Source organism: Fukomys damarensis, unplaced genomic scaffold (assembly GCF_012274545.1).
Source record: "Fukomys damarensis isolate Sample0158 unplaced genomic scaffold, DMR_v1.0_HiC HiC_scaffold_36, whole genome shotgun sequence".
Taxonomy (NCBI): Eukaryota; Metazoa; Chordata; class Mammalia; order Rodentia; family Bathyergidae; genus Fukomys; species Fukomys damarensis.
Window position 1 is genome coordinate 44,090,496 of NW_022900948.1, and position 23,820 is coordinate 44,114,315.

Consider the following 23,820-nt stretch of genomic DNA (forward strand, 5'->3'; position numbering starts at 1 on the left):
TTTTTTTTTTTTTTTTTTTTTTTTTTTTAAGTACTGGGGATCAAACTTGGGACCTTGCACTTGCAAAGCAGGCAGTAGAACCACTGCGCTAAATCCCCAGCCTTGGTTGCTTTTTGTTTTCTAAAGAAATTCACATGGGCTCAGTTGAAGTCAGGAGTTTGTGTGTGTGTGTGTGTGTATGTTGAAGTTGGGAATTTTATTTATTTTTTTAGTATGAGGGATGGAACTCGGGACCTCACGCTTGCCAGGCAGGTGCTGTGCCACTAAGCTACATCCCCAGCCCTTGAAGTTGGGAGTTCTAATGTGTCTGTTTTGTACTGATGTCCAAGCTTCGCCTAGGTTCCCTTTGAACCTATCAGTGCTTCTGGAGTTAAATCTTGGGGAACCTAATGCCCTTTTATATGTGGCGCAGGCCTCATAGCATGGTCTCCTGTAGGGGCAGCTAGGTAGTACCCAGAGCCAAGGCCTGGTGCCCTGTGTGATGTTCGTGCTGAAGGAGATGCTGCCCGGCTACCACAGGTGGCGCTACAACTTCCACGGTGTGCGGGAGCAGATAGGTAAGGACAGCGTGGGCAGGGAGGCGTGGGGATTACTGGCCCCACACACGTTGCTTTCTCTTCCTGTTGTGGGACGAGGCCATCACACGAGGCCGAGTCATTGCTGTCTTCTGGAGTTCAGGTTGCCTGATCCTGGAGCTGATTCATGCGATACTGAACCTGTGCCAGGAGACAGACCCGCACGGCAGGTAATGAGGGGTCGTTGCCGGAGCTCAGACCTCACTGGGGGAGCCGGCATTGGCTATGCAGCCATTTCATTCCTTCCAGAGAGCTCGCCTTGGTCGAACCCAGAATTCCTTAATGTTGGGTTGTGATTTCGTTTCTGCTGGCCTGATTATCATTTCTCCCTGTGGGGAGAGAAGAGCAGATGACATGCCAGTGAGATGCTGTGTTTTTTTGGTACATGCAAATATGTAAACTTAGTCATTTTTATGATCTTTATAAAAATCATTAGAAGTGCTCATTCAGTGAAAAATGACCTTCATAAATCTGCTTCCTAGATGTGGCTCGTTAACAAGTTGTGTCTTCTAGGATTCCTTTCACTGCTTGTACGGCCTGCTCTGTAGCTTTCTTTCCATGCCACTACATACAGATCTGTCTTGTTTTAATGGTTCCATGCATTCCATGTATGGGTTAACCAGGATTCATTTCACTAAAAATATCCGTTAATGAATGGGCTTATAGACCGCTTCCCAGGGCAACCCTTAGGAGCATTTCTGTTTTAGAAAAGTGAGCAGAGTGCTTTCATTTTGCAGAATACTGTTGTGTATCACCGGTGTTGGTTTGGTTTGGTTCTCCTGGCCCAGCTGCACAACACCTTTCCCTTCCAGTGGTAAACTTGGCAGCACCTCGTAACTCAGAGCTCTCCTGTCTTCCAGTCACACCCCGAGCCTGCAGTCTCTCTGCGTCTGCAGTCTGGCATACACGGAAGCGGGACAGACAGTTACCAACATCATGGGCATTGGTGTGGACAACATCGACATGGTGATGGCCGCTCAGCCTCGAAGGTAGGACTCCCTCTCCACCTTCCCCTGCTGTCTTTTGTGCCTGCTTCTGTGGGACCCAGTTTATATTAATGTACAATAGCTTTTTAAAGACAGCCTTATCCTTCCTAGTACGTAGCCTGTGTATAATGAGTAGCTGCTGTGTAGACGGGCCCATAGTATGGGGACTTGACTCCTCTTCCTCTCTCTTAGTTGGGCTGGGGCCTCTCACAGAAGCTGCTGAACTCCGGGATTATTGTTGGAACCTAGTTGAGGAGAGCACATATGTGATAGGAGAAGTCATGTCTGAATCAACTTTGGTTTCCATTTGGCACCCTAGTGATGGCCTTGAGAGCCAGGGCCAGGGCCAGCTACTGATCAAGACTGTGAAACTGGCATTCTCCGTCACAAACAATGTCATCCGGCTGAAACCACTTTCTAATGTGGTGTCACCCCTGGAACAGGCCCTCACCCAACATGGTACGTATTTCTCTCCAAGCAGCAGCATTTTTGCCCATGAACCCATATTTTAAGCTGTGATTTTCAGTATCAACCTTTTTTTTTTTTTTTTCTCTTTTCTTGGATGAACTAAAGGAAATTTGGGAATATTAGCTCCTTTCCTGGACTTGGAAACAAGGGGTTCAGATCATACTTCTTTGTGCTTCCTGTTGATGGCAGAATAACAGTTAAGGGTGCAGGCTCCAAGGCAAAGTTGTGTGATTCAAACTTAGGCTCCAGCCAGCTATGTGACCTTGGGTGTATTATTAAAATCTCAGCTGGGGATAATGGTGCACACCTGTAATCTAAGAACTCTGGGAAGCTGAGGCAGGAGAACTGAAAAGTTTAGGCCTATCCTGAGCAATGTAACAAGACCTTGTCTCAAACAGAGGTGGTTGTGGGGAGGCTGAGGTTATATTTCGGAACGTGGGTTCAATCCCCAGTGCCGCATGCATCTGTGCATATGTATGTAATTGTCTCATATTTCTTTCTAAAATAGGGATATTAATAGTATCTACTTTGTAAGAGTACAATGAAGAGTAGATAAATAGCTACATGTAAAACAGAAAAGGTCCATGATACTTCATTTTTGGTACCAAAGATCGAACTCGGGAACTTATGTTTGCAAAGCAGGCGGTGGAACCTCTGAGCTAAATCCCCAGCCCCCTGATATCTTTTAAATTCTGGCTCTTTTTATTCTGTGACTGGTTATTTAATTTTTGTGTGACCTAGTCTCCTCATTTTCAATATGTATTCCAATCATGTTTAAAAGTTTTGGTAGCCATATAATTTGGAGGCTTTAGGGCTGGGGGCTTGGCTCAGTGGTACCGTGCCTGCCTCATAAGTGCCAGGTCCTGAGTTTGATCCCCAGTATCAGAAAAATAAAATAATAATAATAATAATAATGATTATAACAATAATCATTATTATTATTTGGGGGCTTTGCAGTTATCTTACATTGCAGTGCAATACCTTTTTTCTGACCTGTTTGTTAAAACTACCTGTTTGTAGCTAGTCTTGGTGACATAATCCTGTAATCCCAACTACATGAGAGACTGAGGCAGGAAGAGCAAGAGTACAAGGCAATTTAGTGAGACCCTATCTCAAATTTTTATTTATTTATTTATTTGGTACTGGGGATCAAACTTGAGACCTTGCTCTTGTGAGGCAGGCAGCGGCACCACTGAGCTAAATCCCCTGCCCATTTTTTTTTTTGAGACAGGGTCTTATTGTGTAGTTCAGGCTGCCCTTCAACTCACTATGTAGCCAAGGCTGTCCTTGAACTCATGGTGATCCTCCTGCCTCAGCCTCCCCAGTGCTGGGATAACAGGTGTGCACCACCACGCCTGGCTAAAACAATTTTCTTCAAAGTATTATCTTTGCCATTACTGGATTGGATTGAACTGTGTACCTGTGTCTTTGCTCCTGAAAAAGACAACAGAAACTTGAGTCCAGAGCTCCCCAGTTATGAGTCTTTTGGGACATCCATCAGCTTGTTCCAGGGCTTGAATAAGGCACTCTGGTGTCTGACTGTTTTCTGTGCTTCTTCAGGTGCCCACGGAAACAACCTCATTGCTGTTCTAGCGAAGTACATCTACCATAAGCACGACCCTGCTCTGCCACGTCTTGCCATTCAGCTGCTGAAACGCCTGGCCACGGTAGGATCTGCTTATCCAACTGGGCCCCAGAACAAGGAATTGTCTTGCTTCAGACCTGTCTTGCTCTTTCCCAAGAGAAGCAGATGGTTAACTTGGAATTGAAGGAACATAGCCATAGACATACCCCCCCTCACAAATGTGTTCATAGGCTTTCAAGAGACACCCATGCTCATCGTAAAGTATTTAATGTTACAGACAGCAGCACAGAAAAGGAAGGTGCCAGCCAGTTGTGGTGGTGCCTCCCTGTAATCCCAGCTACTGCGGAAGCTGAGGAGGGAGCATCACAAATTCAAAGGACAGCCAGGCCCCTTCGTGAGACCTGGTCTCAAAATACAAAAGAAAAGGAAGGGAGGGAGTTAAAAAGTTTATTACAAAAACCGCTGTGGGCAGGTGGGTCGGCTCCACTATTTGAGCTTTTTTTCCTTTATTAAATAAAGGTATTTGTGTTCGTTCTTTGCCAAAACTAGAATTCCACTGTCTGTGCTCAGGAGTGACCAGCGCACAACAGTTTATACTCCTAACACCACATTTTATGGCCTTGCACAATGACTTTGTTTTTTAACCTTTGCCAATCTAATAGGTAAAAATTTTTTTCACTTTATATATGTTTAACCAAGAAAAGGATTGAGCAGCTTTTTCTGTTTACTCCGTCTCCTGTGAGCTTTGGGCCTCACCTCAGACTCTTATGTCCAGTACTTCTCTTTCTGTCGTCTTCTGGAGATCCCAAGTGCCCTTTGTTGGAAGCTGGTGGAGTTTCCAGCACACAGAGCTCTGAGTCTGTCTTGGTCTCACGCAGGTGGCCCCCATGTCGGTGTATGCGTGCCTGGGCAACGATGCGGCTGCCATCCGTGATGCCTTCCTGACCCGCCTGCAGAGCAAGATCGAGGACATGCGCATCAAAGTCATGATTCTGGAGTTCCTCACCGTCGCGGTGGAGACCCAGCCAGGTCTCATTGAGCTCTTTCTGAACCTGCTGGTGAAGGATGGTGGCGGCGGCACCAAGGTGAGCCTGCCCTCGGAGGGGCTGAGCCCGACTGCCTGGACGGTGGGGCTCCCGTGTGGCTGTGGACTCCACTCCAACTGGCCTTTCTTGCAGGAGTTCAGCCTTGGGGAGTGGAGCTGTCTCCACGCCGTGCTAGAGCTGATCGAATCCCAGGAGCCGGATCAGTACTGGTGCCCGCCCCTGCTGCATCGTGCAGCCATCGGTTTTCTGCATGCTCTGTGGCAAGACCGACGAGACAGCGCCATGCTGGTCCTCAGGACCAAGTAAGCCTGCCCCCAGGAGTCTCATCGTCTTTGTCCTAACATGGAGGATTTACCAAGCTGGGGATTTAGCTCAGTGGTGCCACACCTGCCTGGCAAACACAAGGTCCTAAGTTCAATTCCTGGTACTGGGGGAAAAAACAAGGCAGAAGTACCAAGAGTTCCTGTCCCAGAGGCTGTGACTTGTTTACTGAGAACGTGCATAAAAAGTGCTCCACACATGACTCCTGTGCAGGGGTCTTGCACTGTTTATACTCTACTGCCACAGGCAGGTGTCGTCTGTCGGGTTTCTCCCTTGTTAACCCCTCGAAATCCATTGTCCCTTAGAAGTAAAGTCAGGTGAGGGTGGCTTTGCTCAAGCCGTGGGACAGAGTGAAACATCCTGTTCTCTCAGACCCTATGGCACAAAGGGACGGAGAATTTAAAAGGCTCAGTGTGGGAGCCTGCTGTCTTCTTCCATCTGCACTCTCTGGGAAGTATATAGTGGATGAGTCATGAAGAGTTTTTTATTACCTGGGCACAATAGTGCATGCTGGGCTGAGGCGGGAAGTTTGCAAGTTCGAGTCCTGCCTGGACAATTTAGTGAGATCCTGTCTCAGGTAAAAAAAAAATAATAAAAGAGGGCCTGGGATTTAGCTCAGTGTTGTGACACCTACCTCGGAAGTGCAAGGTCCTGAGTTTGATCTCTGGTACCAAAAAACTAAAAATAAAAGAGACTTGGGATGTAGCTCAGTGTTAGAGTGCCCGCAGGTGTGAGTCCCACCCCAGAAGGGGAAAAAAAGTAACCACAAAGAGGTTCTAGAGTGAGGAAAAAAGGATTACGGGAGAGGAAAAATAAGATTTCCTCTGTGTTCTCATTCTAGACCCAAGTTTTGGGAGAATTTAACCAGTCCGCTGTTTGGAGCCCTTTCTCCTCCCTCAGAGACGTCTGAGGTGAGCTGCACAGAGGGTAGGACTGTGGGTGCAAGGCCATAGGAGGAAGGCTGGGGCTGTGAGGTGGAAGTGGAGAAAATGACACCTCGCCCAATTAGGCCACAGAATGGTCTGTTCGCCAGACATCTCCTACTCTGGTATATCGGTTTGGGAGGGAAGGGACTTGTCCTGCTCTGGGAGGATGGCTGTGTGGTCTCCACAGGCTTGCAGGCGTCGTGGACCTCATGCTCCCGCTCCTGCGTGCCCGAGCCCATTCACTTTCTGTGGGGAACCTCTGGCTCGTTCTCTGAGTGTTGGCTGCTGCTGTCTCCGTGAAGGGGGACATCAGGGAAGAGGTTACTTGGAGTGACTGGTCTCTGCTCTCCCCTCTGCAGCCCAGCATCCTGGAGACCTGTGCCCTCATCATGAAGATCATTTGCCTGGAGATACACTATGTAGTTAAGTGAGTCCTTGCCCCTGAGGAGATTTAAACCAACATTCAGGGGAGGGAGGTGCAGCCCACTGTGGGATGCTGACTTATGAGCCCCAAGGCAGAGGAGAGAGCTGGTGTGGAATCATCATGGAGGCCAGGTTGCTGTGTCCCTGGCCAGACCGTCGATGGCGTTTATGATCGTCAGAAAAAGTTGCTGGGAAGCTAACTCCCTGTGACTGGGGTTTTATGGACAAGGAATCCTGGAAGGGCCTCAGCCTAATTCAATATGTTGAGCGAGAATTCTGAGCCATACCTCGGAGGGGACCTGGAGCCACCTGCCCTAAGCCGGTGTGAGGTGGTTTCTCTGCCTCAGCAAGGAGTCTGTGCCCATCACTTCCCCTCGGCTCAAAGAATCTAATGGTGGGATTATGTTTTCTTGACGCCGTAGGGGTTCATTAGACCAGTCGTTAAAAGACACACTCAAGAAATTTTCCAGCGAGAAGCGCTTTGCCTATTGGTCAGGCTATGTCAAGTCCCTGGCCTTGCACATGGCAGAGACAGAGGGCAGCAGCTGCACATCCCTGGCAGAGTACCAGATGCTGGTGTCCGCCTGGAGGATGCTTCTCATCATTGCCACCAACCACGTAAGGGCTGCCTCGGTGAATTTTCACTTGGGTACTTAGCAGTGCTGAGTCGAGGCACTAGCAGATGTCACCCCTTGGGGATTTGTTCCCGAGAGCCAGTGTGTAGCCAGTCCAGGCCAAGAGATTGGGGTTTACAGAGCGTGGTGGAGGGTGCTGGAGAGAAGTAGTTCAAAATCGTTAGCCGGGCCCTGTGGGACATGCCTGCGATCCCTGCTCCTCAGAGGGCTAAGGTAGGAGGACTGTAAGTTTGAAGCCAGCCTGGGCCACTTGGTGAGATCGTCTCAAAACAAAAAAAGGGCTGGGAATATAGCTCTGTGGTGGAGTACTTACATAGCCTGTGCCTGGCCCTGGGTTAGTCCCCAGTACTGAAGAAAAAAATCCCTTCAGATGTCTCTGAAGGCCTCTCGTGGTTCCTTTGGGGCTGGCCTGGTCTGTGCTGCCCCCTCCTCGTGTACCTGGTCTGCGGTTGTGTCACCACACGGGTGCCATGCGCCTGGCGAGCGGTGTGAGTGACCATTGACAACAGCGGGGGCCCCTTGGTCAGAGCCATAACTGCATCTACCCATTGCAAGTAAGAGCTCCAGCCAGTGTCTACCCTTGCGGCTAGTGAGGGCTGACATCTGGGAAGTCTGCAGCGAGCTTGGCCTGCTCTGTGCCGCCAGCATCCGGTATTGGGCTGTTTCCCTGAGGAGTCCAGGTTGATAGCCTGACTTCGTTAGCAACATGAGCTTGGTTGGTGCCTCCTTGTCCAAGCATCTTGATCTCTGTTCCCCAGCCAAGCCACTCCTTGTTCTAGGAGCCCTGGAAAGGTTCAGCTACTTCTGGGAGTGATGGTGCCGTGTCTGATGTCTGTGCCACCTGCCCCTGAGGGCCTCATCCAGCAGCAGTTCCGAGTGGTAGCTCTGAAAATCCTGCCATTGTCTGTCCCTCTAGGATGCCACTCGTTCGTCCGTTCATTCAGTGGCTGGGTGGGATGCTTGCTGTGTGCCCAGCATCGTGCGTAGAGCTGTAAGGCACATAAGCTCTTCGATCCCAATGAGAGTAGACCACAGAGAGGTAAAATCAAAACAAGTTCACACGTGAAAGGCAGAGCTTCAGATTGTGGTCCTTTGCTGTGCAGGAAACGATTGCGCTCCTGTGGGGGTGAACTCCTAAGGCAGAAGTGGTCGGCCCCTGAGGAGGCTATGCCCCAGCGGAGACCGCGTGTGCGGGGTGTGCAGGCGAAGGCTTTCGGGAGCTGAGCCCAGAATGGAAAGGAGCATCTTCAGGGGAGGGAGGAGAAGGGGTCTGGACCCCAGTGAGCCTGGCAGTGGTGAGGCCAGATCCCTGGGCCTGCAGGCCGTGTGGGAGAGGGCGATTGGTGTGTCCCAGGAGCAGGCAAACCTGGGCTTGATTCTGACCGCAAACAGTAGGACTCCCAAGGCTGTTCTAATCAGGAGGTCAGTGGCTTGTCAGCAACTGACTGGCCGAGGACCGTTGCTTGGCTTTGTCAGCCTGGAGATCTCCCCGCTGAAGCCTTCCTGTTCCTACACAGGCAGACATCTTGCACTTAAGTGATTCTCTGGTGCGGCGCCAGCTCTTCCTGGATGTGCTGGACAGCACCAAAGCATTAGTAAGTGTGTCTGGGAGAGTCCTTTCCTCCCCAGGTCACATCGAAGGGCTTGGGTTGGCTTGGCGGGGCCGAGGCCTGCTGCCTCCTTAGCCCTCGCGCATTCGCCGGAAGTGGCCTCCTCACTCCTCTGCTGTCTCCTGCAGCTCCTCGTTCCAGCCTCGGTGAACTGCCTCCGCCTGGGCTCCATGATGTGCACTCTGCTGCTCATCCTCCTCCGCCAGTGGAAGGGGTGAGTGCTGCCCAGGCCCTGCCTCTGCTCCTCCTGCAGGGAAAGTCGGTGGGAGTGGGAGGGGTCAGTAGGAAAGTGCCTGCAGCACCCTGGATGGGGCGGGGCAGTGTGTGGCCCCCAATGAGGCGATCTGTGCCCTCCTCCAGTGAGTTAGGAGCAGTGGATGAGATCCTCGGGCCCCTGACGGAGGTCCTGGAGGGGGTACTGCAGGCAGACCAGCAGCTCATGGAGAAGACCAAGGCCAAGGTGTTCTCTGCATTCATCATGGTGCTGCAGATGAAGGAAATGCGAGGTGAGGGGCCAGCCTAGGCGGGCCTTCCCCCATCACAGGGCCGTGTGTTTTTCCTGTGACTTGCTTGAATTTTCAGTCTTGGATTTTTTAATTTGTTTTTTTGAGACAGAGTCTCGCTGTATAATTCAGGCCGGACACTGTGTTGCCCAAGCTGGCCTAGAACTCACAGTGATCCTCTTGCCTCAGCCTCCTGAGTGTTGGCATTACAGGCGTGCGCCTCCACGCCCAGCATCAGTCTTGGAATCTTGGCTCAAGAAACCCCCTTTCCCGCCCCCACCCCAGGACGACACTGTCCCTCTTAGCACCTATTACATTCCCAGCCCGTCTAGGAGAAACCTTGGTGTGCAGTGAGAGTTGCGTACTGAGTGTGACAATGTCCCTTCCTCATCTCTCTGCAGTAAGTGACATCCCCCAGTACTCCCAGCTGGTGCTGAACGTCTGCGAGACCCTCCAAGAAGTGGTGATTGCACTCTGTGACCAGACCCGCCACAGTCTGGCATTAGGCAGTGCCACAGAGGACAAGGACAGCATGGAGACTGACGACTGCTCTCGGCTCCGGCACAAGGACCAGCGTGACGGGGTGAGGGGCCCCCTAGGCAGGCCGCTCGTCAGGGTCTGGGACAGACGCGCAAGATAGCGGAAGTGTTACGCCAAGGATAGAAAGGACCCACTTGTGCTCTGCAAGGGTCCCTGGGTGCCACATAGAACAGTGTTTGCAGTGCACCTTGACATGAGACGCGGTTAACGACTGGCACCTCACAGCTTGGAGTGGCAGCTGACGTATGGGCAGCATCAGCCTGCTCTGCGTGAGCGGGTGGAGACCGTTAGTGCAGGGTGTGATCCAGTCTCCTCTTACCGTGCACTATGGTGACTCCTGGCTCTGGGCGGAGCTGAGGGTGGAGAGCGGTGTGGGAGGCCATGGGTGCAGTGGCACGGTGAGGGGTACGGACAGCATGGCAGACGTGGGTGGTGGGTGGCACTAGCAAGGCTCAGTGGCACTGTTTAGGCCAGGGAAGAAGTGGGGCAGCTGTGCCAGTTTTGGGGATGCTCGTGTGAGCAGGTGGACTTGCTGTTCCCAGGGGCAGGCATGGGACAGCTGTGGCAGTCACCTCGCTCAGAGGTCTCTGGTGGCTTGGCCTGGGGGCCGTTCCCCTGCTGCTCCTCTTCCCCAGGCTGCACCCTTCCTTTTAACCCACGTCTGCCCTTGGGCCCCAGCAGGTGTGTGTCCTGGGCCTGCACCTGGCCAAGGAGCTGTGTGAGGTGGATGAGGACGGGGACTCATGGCTGCAGGTGACCCGCAGGCTCCCCATCCTGCCCACCTTGCTCACCACCCTGGAGGTGAGCCTGCGCATGAAGCAGAACCTGCACTTCACCGAAGCTGCGCTGCACCTGCTCCTCACCCTGGCTCGCACCCAGCAGGTAGACCAGGGGGGCCTCAGCTTGAGCTGGTGGGCTCTGGTGCTCAGAAGCAGGGGTGCCGGCCACGGGGACAGGCTCCATTTCCTCCTGTGTCCCGCCCTAGGGAGCCACAGCAGTAGCCGGCGCTGGCATCACCCAGAGCATCTGTCTGCCCCTCCTGAGTGTGTACCAGCTCAGCCCCAATGGCACAGGGCAGGTGAGTGCCAGTGCTCACCAGCTGCCGGCCTGGGGGACGCCTGCCTCACCTCACTGCATTGTGCTCGAGGTTGCTGTCCTCCAGGGCTCTGTACTGCAGGGCTCCTGAGTTCATGCCTAGTGTGCATAAGGCCCCGGCATCCATCCCGAGCCCCCCTGCTCCCCTCAGTAAAGCACTACCTGGTTCTCATATGCCAGCGTTGGAGGTGGGATGGACTTTTCCTATTACAGGCGTTAGAGGGAACAAGCCAGGAGGTTATGGGTCCTTCAGGGCCAGGGCAGGTGGGCTTGCTTCTGCCCTAAGGCATTGTGCGTGTGTGACTTCTCCATCCCTGTCCTCCCAGCCTGAGTCCACAGGAGGGAAGTGGGTGGTGTGAGTGTTTGGTGGGGCTCCAGATACTCTGGTTACCTCTAGCTTTACCGTTGTCTTCTCGCTTCCAAAGAGTAGCCGTCCCCAGAACCTCTCCCTCAGGACTGTGTCAGATTTGCCAGAGAGCCTGGCACGCTCGGTAGGTGGGGGACCCAAGGGCCCGAGCAGAGCGGGTCCAAGATGAGTTAGTGGCTGCCCAGAATCCAGGACCCAGGGTCTTGTCCCCCCGCCTGGCCCCTTCCACACTTGCTGGCCACGCCCCTCTAGGCCTTTGCGTCCCCCAGCAGCTCCGCTGCCCAGAAGCCCTACCGTCCCATCAGCCGGCTGCCGATGGCACCAGGAGCGGAGCTCATCTGCTGTTTGTCATAGATGCCCAGCTCCTCTCGGAAGGCCTTGGATGCCCCCTCCTGGCCCGGGGTGTACCGCCTGTCCATGTCCTTGATGGAGCGGCTGCTGAAGACGCTGCGCTACAACTTCCTGACGGAGGCTCTGGACTTTGTCGGTGTCCACCAGGAGCGGACCTTGCAGGTGAGGGTGCCGAGGCCCTTCTCTGAGGTCCTCCGAGAACACTGGCTGGCCCCCCCGGGCCACTGCTGTCCTGTCACCTCCCACAGGTGGGTACCTGTGGTCTGCCATGTCCCTAAGCCGTCCCGTCCTCCTAGTGTCTCAGTGCGGTGAGGACAGTACAGAGCCTGGCTTGCCTGGAGGAGGCCGATCACACCGTGGGCTTCATCCTGCAACTGTCCCAGTTCCGGAAGGAGTGGCACTTCCACCTGCCTCAGCTCATGTGCGACATCCAGGTGAGGCTTCCGGCAGTGCCTCGGAGGAGATGGAAGCCGGTGGCCAGAGTGACTTCAGGGACTCTGGGCACCCCGTGAGCTGTTCCCGAACATGAGCCTGTGGCTCAGGTTGCTCCACTCCGTGTGCAGCTTTACCCCATGGTGAGGGCGGCCTGGTGGGTTCAGAGCCGTCAGAAACAGGCCTGAACTGGGAGCCAGCCAGAGGGGCGCCCCGGGTGGGAAGGGCATATCTTCTGGGGACAGGCAGGCTGCTGCCAGGTGCTGCCGAGCGACCCGTCCTTCAGCCTTTATTGACCTGTAATAGGGGCCGGCCATCCCCTTCTTCCTTACCTCAGGCTTTGTATCAGGCTGGCTCTGTCGCCAGGTCCTGGGGTAATGACCCAGGGCCCAGCTGACCTGTGCAGTGGCTCTGAGGATGTTAAGCTCTAGCATCCGTGGGTTGGGTAGGAACACAGGGATCCTGGTGAGACCTGTTTGGTCTCCCGGGAACATCCCCCATCCCTGCCCTGTGTGTCCCAGGTGAACCTGGGCTACCTGTGCCAGGCCTGCACCTCCCTCCTGCACAGCCGAAAGATGCTCCAGCACTATCTGCAGGTACTAGCCCCGCCCTGGGTACTGCCTGGAATGGCTCACGGGGCCTTCTTAGGCTCCCGCTTCATTTCTTGGCTCTCCCCAGAACAAGAACGGGGATGGACTTCTCTCAGCCGTCACCCCTCGAGTTCAGCGGCCACCCACCGCCAGCACTGCAGCTTCTGCGGTCTCCTCCTCCTCCTCCTCCAAGCAGCCCACTGCTGACACAGTGTCTGCTGAGCAGCGCGCCTTGCACACGGTCCAGTGTGGCCTCCTCAAGATCCTCAGCAGGACGCTGGCGGCCCTGCGTCACTTCACCCCAGATGTCTGTCAGATCCTCCTGGACCAGGTGCCAGCCACGTGCACTGCCAGGGTCCCTGTAGCTGGCTTTGTCTGTTGTACTACGTGGCTCTAGGGAGCTCCTGGGGTCATAGCAGTGTTCCAGAGTGCTTTTTCCTTACCTTGCAGTCCCTGGATCTTGCTGAATACAACTTCCTGTTTGCCCTGAGCTTTACTACTCCCACCTTTGACTCCGAAGTGGCCCCCTCCTTCGGGACCCTCCTGGCTACTGTGAATGTGACCCTCAACATGCTTGGAGAGGTGAGTCAGGTGCTAGCAGAGGCCCTCTGTTCGCTCTGCTCTCCCCTCGGCCTGCCACTTCCATGACCCCAGCTCACTTCCCAGCCTCCCAGTCCAGTTCCTGTCCTTCCGGTGAATGTGACTACCTGCTCGTGCAGTCGGAGAGGCAGCTGTTGAGAACTGCCTGGCGCAGGCCTGCTCGGTGGGAGGAGCTTAGTAGCTGAGAGCCATTGTTCTTGTCTGGTTTTCACCACCTGCTTCTCTCTTTCCAGCTGGACAAGAAAAAGGAGCCACTCACGCAGGCTGTGGGGCTCAGCACCCAGGCAGAAGGAACCAGAACGCTGAAGTAAGATCGTGTGGGACTGGATGAGCCCAGGCCATGGTGGTCCTCTTTTTCTGGCAGGGCTGCTCACCTGCATCTGCCAGCTCTGCCCTGAGCGGTGCCCAACCTGCCCTTCCTCCAGGTCCCTGCTGATGTTCACCATGGAAAACTGCTTCTACCTGCTCATCTCCCAGGCTATGCGGTACCTCAGGGACCCGGCTGTGCACCCCCGGGACAAACAGCGGATGAAGCAGGAGCTCAGCTCTGAGCTGGTATGGATGGACAGAGAGGACGGCTAGGGGGGCAAGGAAAGAGCCCCGCAGGGTCCCACCTGCCAGCCCCTGGGGTTGGGGACAGTGACCCAGGGGTGCTGGGCTTTAGTAAGCTGCCTCTCTTCTTGTAGAGCACACTGCTGTCCAGCCTGTCGCGCTACTTCCGCCGCGGAGCCCCCAGCTCCCCTGCTGCTGGTGTCCTGCCCTCGTCCCAGAGCAAGGCCTCCGCTCTCCCCAAAGCCAGCCCCGAGAGCCAGGAGCCCCTGATCCAGCTGGTACAGGCCTTCGTCCGCCACGTGCAGAGATAAGAGTGCCTGTCCCGGGCAGGGTGCACTGCGCTCCGAGCAGCCATCACTCCCAGGTCACCACCACTCCAGCCACCCGCTGCTGACATTATTTTTGTATTAGATCGAGAGGTCTACAGCAGAGGCAGGGAGCGGGGGCCCCAAGGCGGTTCCTTTCCTTGAGCATGCCCACGGCACTGGCCAGCCAGGGAGGCCACGGGTTCAGTGTTTCTGGGATCCCTTGCAGTTTTTTGGTAATACTGTGGTCTATTTATACAAATATTAAAATACTGTTTATACACAAGCGAATGGTATACACGGCAGCTCTCAGCCGGACACAGGCCACTCTGGCCTAGGCCTGGCTGGGGAGGTGGCAGCCAAGGGAGGGCAGGGTATGCACCAGCATCACTCAGCGCTCCAGGGCAGGCAGTGCCCGCAGACACTGTTGGGTGCACCCTCCCTGGCCTGCCTGGGTCTTACTGGTCCAGTTGGCTGTGCCTGGCACTGGGCAAAGCCTTTCTGGGTCGGCCACCCCCTCCGGAAGCCCCAGTCCGAGGCAGGCTGGCCTGACCTTGAGGCTCAGCTAGGCCGCTTGCCAACTGTGGCACTTCGAAAAGGTAACATCTCCCCCATCTTCCCTCCTGAGGTGTGGGTGCTCTGGCGTGTGCTGGGCTCCAGTCCCCACGCGGGGAAGTCACTATCAGGATATACTGTGTGCGTAACACACCGGGCACCGTGCTGCCCATGGGGAGCAGGAGGCTGGCTGGCTGGCAGGGCGCCCTAGGCCTATGCCACCCACCCCTACCCAGGGAGCAGGGTCCCTGGTATCTACCGGTCCCTTCAGGGCTGCCTGCGCCACGTTGAGACTGACAGGAGCCCGGGCAACACACACAAAGGAGGGTTTATTATTTACTGTTGGCCAGAGCAAGCAGACAGGCAGAAGTAAAAAGACCAGTTAAAAAGTGAGTGTGAGGTGAAGACTGCAGCCACGCGCGGCTTCAGCTGTGCACTAGCGGGAGGAGAAAGGGTAGCACCAGGCAGGCGCTGCTCCGGGCCACCCTGTCTCCGGCCGGGCTGTCCCCTCCCAGGGCAGCACCAGGCCCAAGCTGCCAGAGCCCGCCTGCTTTGCCACTGGTCCTCAGCCTTTGGCAGCTAAGACAGGTGTGCTCTTCTCGCCAAGGGTGCCCCGTGGGTCCTGGGCTGCACCCCTCCCTTCCCAGGGGACCAGGAGAGCTAGGGTGCGGGGGTGCAGGAGGCCAGGCTCCACACCACAGGTCAGAAGCAGGGCTGGCGGAGGGGCTGCGGCCTGTGGCCTCTCGGGCTCCCTCACCGCAGGAGGGTGGGGGCTTGGGTGGAATGGGGCTTGTGTCCCCACTGTGGGCCTCTGTCACCAACAGACGAGTGCCAGGGCCCGCCTGCTTAGCTGAGCAGCTCCAAGTAGGTGACAGGCACCTTCCCTTTCTTGTTGCCTCTCTCGCCGATGAGCCAGTCAGGGTCCATGCCGGGCAGGCTGTAGACGGTGATGAGCTGCAGAGAGGGTGGCGAGGGAAGCTCGTGCTCCGGCTACGGGCAGGACTGGCCCCAGGACTAGGTGGGCACGCAGCTGCCATCTTCCTGCCCAGTCACCCACGCTCCAGGGGCAGGCGTTCATCCCCTTGCCCTGCTGAGCAGGCAGGTCGGCTGCTTCCTTGGAGCCGCCCCCTGGCCTGCCAGACACGCCAGGGCTCCCAGTCTCGAATCTGGCGGTGTCTACCCCAGCCCTGGCCCATCCCTGCCGGTACCCGGCCCACCTCGTCAGCCAGCAGGGCCAGCTCGCTGCTGTCAGCTGCCTCATAGTCGTAGAGCACCCGGGCCTTGCGGGTCCCGCTGGCTGGGGGCGAGACCTCCTCCAGGCAGAGCGCGGCCTCTCCCGGAGTGGCCAGGCTGGCCACTGTTGGCACCACGGGCATGGTGGCCACAGCGGTGGTGGGTGAGGTGGTGCTCAGGGGTGGAGAGGCAGGCTCTGTGGTGCCCACAAACGTGCCGGGGAATCTGGAGGCAGGGGGGTTCTAAGCCCAAGCTGTGCCCCAAAGACAACCCCGGGCAGGGCCTTCCCGGCCCAGGAGTCCCCTGCCCACTACTTACATGGCACCCTGGGAGCTGGCAGCACAAGGGAAGCAGAGCAAGCGGGGGTGAGATGGTCCTGCCCCCTGGTCCTCCCCCAAGCATCCCAGGGGCTCGGAGGTCCCCAAGGGTAGGGCCTGTCACTTGGCCCAGAGGGGTTTCTAGGCCCATGGGAGGGGCTGGGGAATGGGGGGCCGGGCCACACCTGCCCAGCTGCTTCTGCAGGTCCAGCATGTGGTGGTAGCACTGTGCATAGTAGGTTGTCTGTGACTTGACAAACTCATGGAGGCAGCGAAGGTGGTTCACCTGGGGGCGTGGGGAGGTTGGCGCTGCCCCCAGCCTCCAGCCCAGGTGGGCCGTGTGCCCCTCCAGACCTTCCCAGTGCCTCAGGGAGCCCAGCCCGGCTCACGTGCGTGCTGCTGATGCCCTCCAGCAGGAGACGGGTCACTTCGGCCTGCCGGTCAAACTCAGTCTGAGCCACACGCAGCTCCTGCTCGGCCTGGGCAGGGTGGGCAGAGCATGAGAGCTGGGCGGCTGCCTGTGCCCAGATGTCGCCTCCCCTGGGGCCTCAATTCCCAGAGAAGCTGGAGCCCATGTGGGAGACCCCTGCACCCCTCAGGAACGGACAGACACGGGCAGAGGCCCCCCCAGGACCCAGCTGTGTCCCAGGCACTGGGGAGATGGAACCGCCCGCGGCCGCATCCTTATCCACTCCTCTACCTCCCAGTCCCTGACCCCGGAGCCCAGCTCACCTTGTCCACCTCGTCATTCCAAAGCTGCAGGGACACAACAGCACCAGTCAGCGGGAGAGGCGACAGTTCCAGGACCCCACCCCGGCCCCTCTGCCCCCACCCGGCCTGACTGGGAGCTGAGGCTGGGGTGAGGTCTGGTGTGAGGGTTCGGCGTGACGATCGGCCCGTCCGACATGCCACATGCAGGGAGGGGACAGCCGGAGTCCTGCGTGCTCGCCTACAGCGCCAGCCGTGTGCCCACCCCGGGACTCCTGGCTAAGGCTGGAGGGCTGGGAGGCAGGACGTGTGACCCTGGGCCAGTCACTGAACCTGTCCGTCCTCCGGCAGAGAAAGGCAGCCTCGGGCCTGAGTCACACTGGGGGTCAGTGGCAAAAGAAAAAAACAGGGCGGGCTCCACCCTCCAGGATGTTTCTCCTTCCACTCGGCCCGGGGCGGGGGGCGGGAAGTGGCATCCAGAGTCTAGAGAAGAAAGACCCCCCTCCCCCCGCCGTGACTTAGGAGACCTGGCTCTCTGGCCGCTCCAGGGACCTGACCCAGGACAGTGTCCCTGCGCAGACTCAGGCCCAGCAACGGGGCCGCAAGCGCCCGTGACCATCCGCGGTGAGGCACGGATCCCACAGCAGCAGCACACTCATGTCGGTGAGGAGCCGCAAGGCCTGCACAGAGGCCTTGTCCATGGGGACATGGAAGGACAGCAAGGGTGGGCAATGGCGGCAGCATGGCTCTGACAGGCGTGACAGGCCCGGGTCCCACACTCAACAGAGAAACTGGCTCCACAGAGCCGACAGACCAGGACAGAGCTCAGCCGGGCATGGCTGCCCGCCTCCCGGCGGCTGTGGCCAGAGTCCTCCTTGGGACGGGCCTAACCTGAACCAGGCCCTGGGCCCGGGCTCTGTGGTGGTCAGGCCTCCCCGTCCTCCCCGGGCACTGAGCAGGTGTGTGACAGCGGTGGCCGCCCAGGCCTCGGCTCTGGGAGTCTGGCTCGGAAAACAGGCCCAGGCCCGTGCCGCACCCTCAAGGGCAGTGGAGCAGAGGTGGGAGGGCAGACAAACCCCAGGTCCCAGGGGCTGGGACTGGGCTGTCTGCGGCTCCCTCTGTGGGTGGCTCAGTGCAGCTGGCCACGCCGCCATGGTCAGCGTTTTGCAGGAGAAGCAAGTCCGGCTTTGGCGCTCGGTCCCTGGGCTCAGGGCCAGGCCTCGCTCTGGAGCGCCCTGCGTCTGGCCCCTGCCTCCTGCACCCTGTACAGTCAGGTCCCGCAGGGCTGCGGGAGAGCTGGGGCTGGGCGGGGCGGGGCGGGGCGCTTACCGCGGAGGCGCTGGCCGACAGAATGTAATTACGCGGTCTAGTCTCCTGAAAGTCAGGCACCGCCTGGTGGGGAAGAGTTCATGGGGCAAGAGGTCATCCTGGGCCAGGGCCGGATGGAGGCCAGGAGGCTGCCCTACAGTGCCGCAGCTCCTGCCCCAGGGAGAGGACACACACAGAGACACCACAGACCCGCTGTGCCCGCAGCCGGAGGGGAGATGGGTCGGTGAGTCCGGTGACCTGGGGTGGACGTGCTGGGGAGCCCAAGAGGGTGGCTGCGACTGCTGTCACAGCCCTTCCTCCAGGTGAGCCACAGCCCGGGCCGGGCCCCACCCTGGACCCCGCACAGTCCAAGGCCCCAGTCAGGATGACCCGCCGTCCATAGCTCCTCCCCACCCTGAACCTCTGCACACCATGTCTGTGGCTCCTGCGTCAAAGCCCCCCCGCCCCCGGTGACGGATGCATGGATGGACAGAGTGACAGGCGTTCCACGTTTGCAAAAAGCTGGCTGCAGGCTCCAGACCTGTGTCCCCGCGCCAGGAGCACAGGACTCAGCCCTGAAGAGTGCAGTGGCTTGCAAACCGCCCAAGGACACGCCCGGGACCGGCCGCCCGGACAGAAGCAGCACAGCACGCGGGACAGGTATACTCACATCTCCCTCACACTGAGCCAAGTTACCCAAAGCAGGACGGAAAGGAACAGAAACAGAGAGTTAGTGAGTCCAGAGCGCAGGGCGGGAGGGACGCTAGGACGCACAGGAGGCCCGGCCAGCAGCCAGCAGTGTGGGGAGAGGGTGGGGCTGGGGCCCAGAGTCCCTGAGCTTGGGGACACTGCTCCTGCCTGACCTAAGCTGGACTGTGGTGGGAGAGGGGCTGTGGGGTCCCCACGGTGACTAAGAAAGGGCACCCCTGCTGGGCGTGGTAGCTCACGCCTGTGATCCAAGGATCGCTGTTAAATTCGAGGCCTTCCTGAACTGCATAGCAAGACCCTGTCTCAAAAAAAAAAGGGTGCCTGGCCTGGCTGATGGAGAAGGGAACGACTGTCCCGCCCAGGTGACTCAGAAGAGCTCATCTTGATAGCCCCAGGTCCCCTGGCCACCGGTCCAGGGAGCTGAGACTCTACCACTGCTCTGGCCGGAGGCCGTGCAGGCCCAGCTGTGGTACCAGGGCTCCATGCAAGAGGGGAAGGCGAGGTCATGGCAGCCGGGAGCCCACTCGCGCTCACAGGGCTGGGCCGGCCTTTCTTGGCCAAGCCTGGGCCACGTAGATGGAGGTCACCATGCAGGCCCGGGGCTGGGAGTCCCCTTTGTGGGCCCTGTGCCCTGAGCACTGGCATGCAGGGACGAGCTTGCCCACTCCTGGCCTAACCTGGCCAAGGCAGCTCACATGTGTGCCCCTGGCCTGGCGGAGAAGGGCTCAGGCCCTGAGCACAGACAGCCCCATACGGCGGGAGGGTTAGTAGGGGAGCCATGCCCGGGCAGAGCATCCAGGGAGTAGGTGGGCAGGGCGTGCGAGAAACCCCAGCTGGCTGGCTGCCCTGGGGCCACCAGGGCTCCCTCAGAGGTGGGGACTCAGAGGTGACCGGCCAGCTCAGTCCAGCCCCAGCCAAGCCGCCCAGCCAGGGAGAGGGGACAGAGGTCATGCCGAATACCAGGCCCCTGTGTGGGTCCCACACAGCCAGAGCCTGGGGCCAGGAGGCTGCTGGGGACACCTACCGTGGCCTTGGCTTCTGCAGCCTTGGCCTTCTTCAGCCTCGCTTTACAGGCATCCAGGTCCAGGCGCCGGTTCTGGAGCAGCCGCCTCTCCTTCTGCAGGGAAGGCAGTGGGGTACAGTGAGGCCCTGCCTGGTCCAAGGGCTGTCTGGTCAAGACAGGGAAACTGAACCCCGGAGGTGGGAGGTCCCTCCAGATCACTCAGTCCACAGGAGCCACTCTAGGGTGGAAGGCCCTGGGAGTGTCAGGTCCCCTGCGCAGGCTGAGGGCCCCTCACCGAAATCGTCTTCCAGTCCCCTTCCAGGAAGTTGCGCAAGGGCGTGAGGAAGCTGACGGAGGCCGCATGGATGAAGTCCCTCTCGGCAGCTCCCAGACGCTTCTCAGCTTCCGACACCTTGAGGAGCGTCTTCCCTGGGAACAGAGCAGAGGGTGGAGAAGGGCCCCAGGCAAGGTCCAGAAGAAGCCCACCGGGGCAACTGGGGAACCCCCAAAGGTGAAACACTGTAGCCACTGGTGTGCATGAGGCCCTGGGCTCTATCTCAGAGTGACAGAGGAAAGGGCTGGACAAATCCTCTCTCCTGAAAGCACCGTTAACTGCACCCAACTGCCAAAACCATCCACTTCCACACTGGAAATTGACCAAAGGCAGGAAACATCACAAGGGACACATACTGACCTTGGCACGGACCCCACGAGTGACACTGTGGCCTGGGGATGCCACCATTGCTCAAGGTCTGTGGCTCGGTGGCTCTCCAGGGTGGGGAGGCGACAAGGCCCAGCTCTGCTGCCAGAGGGGGCTGACTTGACTTGTGGCGGAAACACAAAATAACTGGTGGGACACTGCTGAGAACAGCAGTAACCTCGATGGCACGGAGCTGGGAAAAGCAACCCAGCAACCAGCCTGGGGCTGGAACACAGGTCGGCATGTACCTGCCAGAAACAAAACAGGCCCCGGGAAGGGAGGAGCCAGCGTGGGTGTGAGCACCGGGGAGACACGGAAGCTGCCTGAATATGGACGGGTCACTACAGATGCTTAAGCACAACCTCTGACTGGCTGACCACTCATGTACGCAGACCAGGAGGAGCCCCTTGGAAGCTTGGCGTGAAAATGAGAGTAACTGTTACGAGGGTGGGACAAAAACTTTAGCTGCACCTGGCAGGAGACGCAGATTGTATAAACAATTAGCTCAGACAAGTCTCTAAACAAACACAGGGCAATAACAGCCCCCAGGCAGGGGGATCAGAATGCAAAGCTGCTGTATTATCTAAGATGTCCACATTTCAGCCAGTGCCAGTGGCCCACACCTGTCATTCCAGCTGTTCAGGAGGCTGAGGGAAAAGAAATGCAAGTTTGAGCCCAGCATGGGCATCTTAGCAAGACCTCGTCTCAAAATAAAATATAAACACTGGGCTGGGCATGCAGCTCAGTAGTAGAGCACTTGCCCAGCACCCACAATGCTCTGGATTCTATCTCTAGAAATGAAAAAATAAAAAAGGGAATGATGAGATACAGAAAGATGCAAGAAAGTGTGGTCCATACACGGGGAAAAGGGAATCAACAGACACCACAGTGGAAGAATTAAAAGAAAGTATGATGGCAATGGTTCATCGGTAAAGAGAAAGGAACTTAAAGAAAATCCCCAAGTTGAAAAGTGTAATAACTGAAATGAAACATTCACTAGAAGGGCTCAACAGTATATCTAAACTGGCAGAAGGGAAAAAATCAGCCACTCTGAAGATACAGCAATAGAGATTACTCAAAGGGAAAAATGGAGAAAAACAGACTGAAGAACAGAAAGAAAAGAGAAAAGTGAACAGAGCCTTTCACCAGCAACCTATAGCAAGTGAACCAGCACACAACAGGAGTCCCAGGAGGGGGAAGAAAACATACTGAAGGAACAGTGGCCTAAACATTCTGAATTTGATGGAAAACATGAATCTACATATCCAAGAAATTCAGGACTCTAAGCTGGGGATGGGGGGGCACGAAGAGGTCCATCGTTGGGATCTCACAAATTATTGCAAGATAAAGACAAAAGGCCCGGAACCTGGCAAAAGTAAAACAATTCATTCACAGCAGAGGCACAGTAAGGTTAGCAATTTATTTCTCACCAGAAATGGCAGAGGCCAGACAGCAGGGAGACTCTACAGTCATGGGAAGAGAGCAAGCTCACCCAATATTTCTATATACGAAAAAGTGACCCTCCAGAAGTGAATAAAGTGGTTCCTAGGTAAAGACTAGAAGAATTTGATAGCATACTTGGCATACAAAAATTCTTCAAGTTCAAAGACACTGACATCAGATATAATCTGAATCCTAAAAAGCAATTAATTATAGTTAAACATGCATGATAGATTTTTCTCTTAACTGATCTAAGATAACTGCATGAAAGGAGTTACAAAACTTGTCGGGTTCATAACACAGAGATGACAAAAGCAGTACAGAGAGGGGGCGATGTAGTTGTGCTGAAGCAGTTTCCATATTTTACTAGAAGTTAATCAGCACGACTCAGAAGTGGACTGTGATAAATTAAGATCCACACTAGAATCCCTAAACAACCACTTAGAAAACTTCTAAAAAGTTAAAGCAACAAATAAATTTAAATGTTACACTAGAAAATATCTATAGCACAAAAAACAGTAAAGGTGAAACCAGAAAGAAAATGACTTCTAATTGCTAAAGAAAACAACAGCAGGGCCAGGGATTTAGCTCAACGGTTCCAGTGTTTGCCTTGTAAGTGTAATGTTCCATCCCTGGTACCAAAAAAGAAAAAAAAAGAAAACAATAGCAAAGTATACATGTTAATCTAGGCACATCAAGGGTTGCATTAAATATAAATAGATTAGCATTCCAATCAAAAGACAAGTGCCGTGGCTGGGTGTGGTGGTGCATGTTTGTAATCCCAGTGCTAGGGAGGCTGAGGCAGGAGGATCCCGTGAGCCCAGCCTGAAGTATACAGCAAGGCTTATCTCAAAAACAAGGAAAACCAAAAAAAACAAAGAAAAAAAAGTAGTGCTTGTCAGAATGGATTTGTTTTTGTTTACAAGTGTGGCATGTGCCTGTAATTCCAGCACTGGAAGGCTGAGGCAGGAGGATAATCATGAGTTTGAAGTCAGCCTGGAGAACTACATATGAGACCGTGTCTCCAACTCCTCCCTCAAATGTTATACTAGGTGAAAGAAGTCAGATGCAAAACAGCCTTTAATGACACCACTTATAGGAAATGTTCAAGAAAGACAAATTTCTGGAGACAAAAAGCACGCTAGTGGCTTGCTGGAGGTGAGAACAGGGACTGACCATAAACAGGAATGAAGGACTTGGGCGGAGAAGTGTTTTAAAAATAGGACTGCAGAGACTGTACAACTCCACAGATTTACTAAAAACCACTGAATCCCCCATTTAAACCAGGTACACTTTATAGCACGTAGGTTACACCTCCAACAAACAGAAAGGCAGAGCCAAGCCTGGGGTGCTCCGGACAAGCTATGGTAGGCAGGTACTGCAGCACGACCCCCACAGATGTGTAAACAAATCAAAACAGTAAGGGCAGTTTGCTTTTTTTTCCCCTCTCTCCTACAGTGATGCAGAGTTTCACAGTTAGAGTGAATTCAGGTATTATTTGTATCATTAAAAAAAAAACTAAATGGAAGAAGGAAGGGAGGGAGGGAGGGACGGAAGGAGGAAGAGGAGCAGGGAAATTCAGGGCGAGCCCCAGACCTAGCCCTGGGGCCCGCGGCTGCTGCTCACCATAGGGCGTGGTGGGCCCCAGCTCGCTCGCCGCCTCGGCCATGTACTGGGCCAGCAGCTCCCCGTTGGTGACCCGCGAGGGCACTTTCCTGTCCAGCTTCTCATACAGGAACTCCTCCACTCGGGCACCTGCGGGGCAAGGCAGCCAAAGCCAGGGCTCTCTGGCCCTCACCCTGTGAGGCTGGTTCTGTTATCCCCTTGGCCCACAGGGAGGAAACCAAGGTCCAGAGACACAGTGCCTGCCCGAGGCCACGCAGCCGGGGGAGGGGGGGGGCGTGTGTGTGTGTGTGTGTGTGTGTGTGTGTGTGTGTG

General features: G+C 56.0%; 2 protein-coding genes across 2 annotated transcripts in view; one reads left to right on the top strand and one right to left on the bottom strand.

The window, feature by feature from the left end:
- The window catches only part of Nup188 (nucleoporin 188), a 46,809-nt gene extending 32,600 nt beyond the window's left edge, over positions 1-14,209 (top strand). The window contains exons 21-44 of the mRNA XM_010627338.3: positions 437-557; positions 679-745; positions 1,436-1,564; positions 1,881-2,020; positions 3,590-3,696; positions 4,493-4,699; positions 4,793-4,962; positions 5,823-5,892; positions 6,267-6,334; positions 6,753-6,948; positions 8,483-8,560; positions 8,704-8,789; positions 8,936-9,081; positions 9,480-9,661; positions 10,300-10,500; positions 10,604-10,696; positions 11,435-11,593; positions 11,728-11,865; positions 12,385-12,459; positions 12,542-12,784; positions 12,904-13,035; positions 13,287-13,360; positions 13,479-13,608; positions 13,740-14,209. Coding sequence (XP_010625640.1) covers positions 437-557; positions 679-745; positions 1,436-1,564; positions 1,881-2,020; positions 3,590-3,696; positions 4,493-4,699; positions 4,793-4,962; positions 5,823-5,892; positions 6,267-6,334; positions 6,753-6,948; positions 8,483-8,560; positions 8,704-8,789; positions 8,936-9,081; positions 9,480-9,661; positions 10,300-10,500; positions 10,604-10,696; positions 11,435-11,593; positions 11,728-11,865; positions 12,385-12,459; positions 12,542-12,784; positions 12,904-13,035; positions 13,287-13,360; positions 13,479-13,608; positions 13,740-13,916 — 3,189 coding nt within the window. The 3' untranslated portion in view covers positions 13,917-14,209. The remainder of the gene's footprint in view (positions 1-436; positions 558-678; positions 746-1,435; positions 1,565-1,880; positions 2,021-3,589; positions 3,697-4,492; positions 4,700-4,792; positions 4,963-5,822; positions 5,893-6,266; positions 6,335-6,752; positions 6,949-8,482; positions 8,561-8,703; positions 8,790-8,935; positions 9,082-9,479; positions 9,662-10,299; positions 10,501-10,603; positions 10,697-11,434; positions 11,594-11,727; positions 11,866-12,384; positions 12,460-12,541; positions 12,785-12,903; positions 13,036-13,286; positions 13,361-13,478; positions 13,609-13,739) is intronic.
- Positions 14,210-14,762: 553 nt separating this feature from the next.
- The window catches only part of Sh3glb2 (SH3 domain containing GRB2 like, endophilin B2), a 10,988-nt gene continuing 1,930 nt past the window's right edge, over positions 14,763-23,820 (bottom strand). Inside the window, exons 3-13 of the mRNA XM_010627446.2 lie at positions 23,509-23,637; positions 20,038-20,171; positions 19,764-19,856; positions 18,702-18,713; positions 18,053-18,115; positions 16,748-16,771; positions 16,405-16,494; positions 16,201-16,301; positions 16,017-16,031; positions 15,683-15,923; positions 14,763-15,419 (exon numbers count right to left, since the gene is read on the bottom strand). Coding sequence (XP_010625748.1) covers positions 15,312-15,419; positions 15,683-15,923; positions 16,017-16,031; positions 16,201-16,301; positions 16,405-16,494; positions 16,748-16,771; positions 18,053-18,115; positions 18,702-18,713; positions 19,764-19,856; positions 20,038-20,171; positions 23,509-23,637 — 1,010 coding nt within the window. The 3' untranslated portion in view covers positions 14,763-15,311. The remainder of the gene's footprint in view (positions 15,420-15,682; positions 15,924-16,016; positions 16,032-16,200; positions 16,302-16,404; positions 16,495-16,747; positions 16,772-18,052; positions 18,116-18,701; positions 18,714-19,763; positions 19,857-20,037; positions 20,172-23,508; positions 23,638-23,820) is intronic.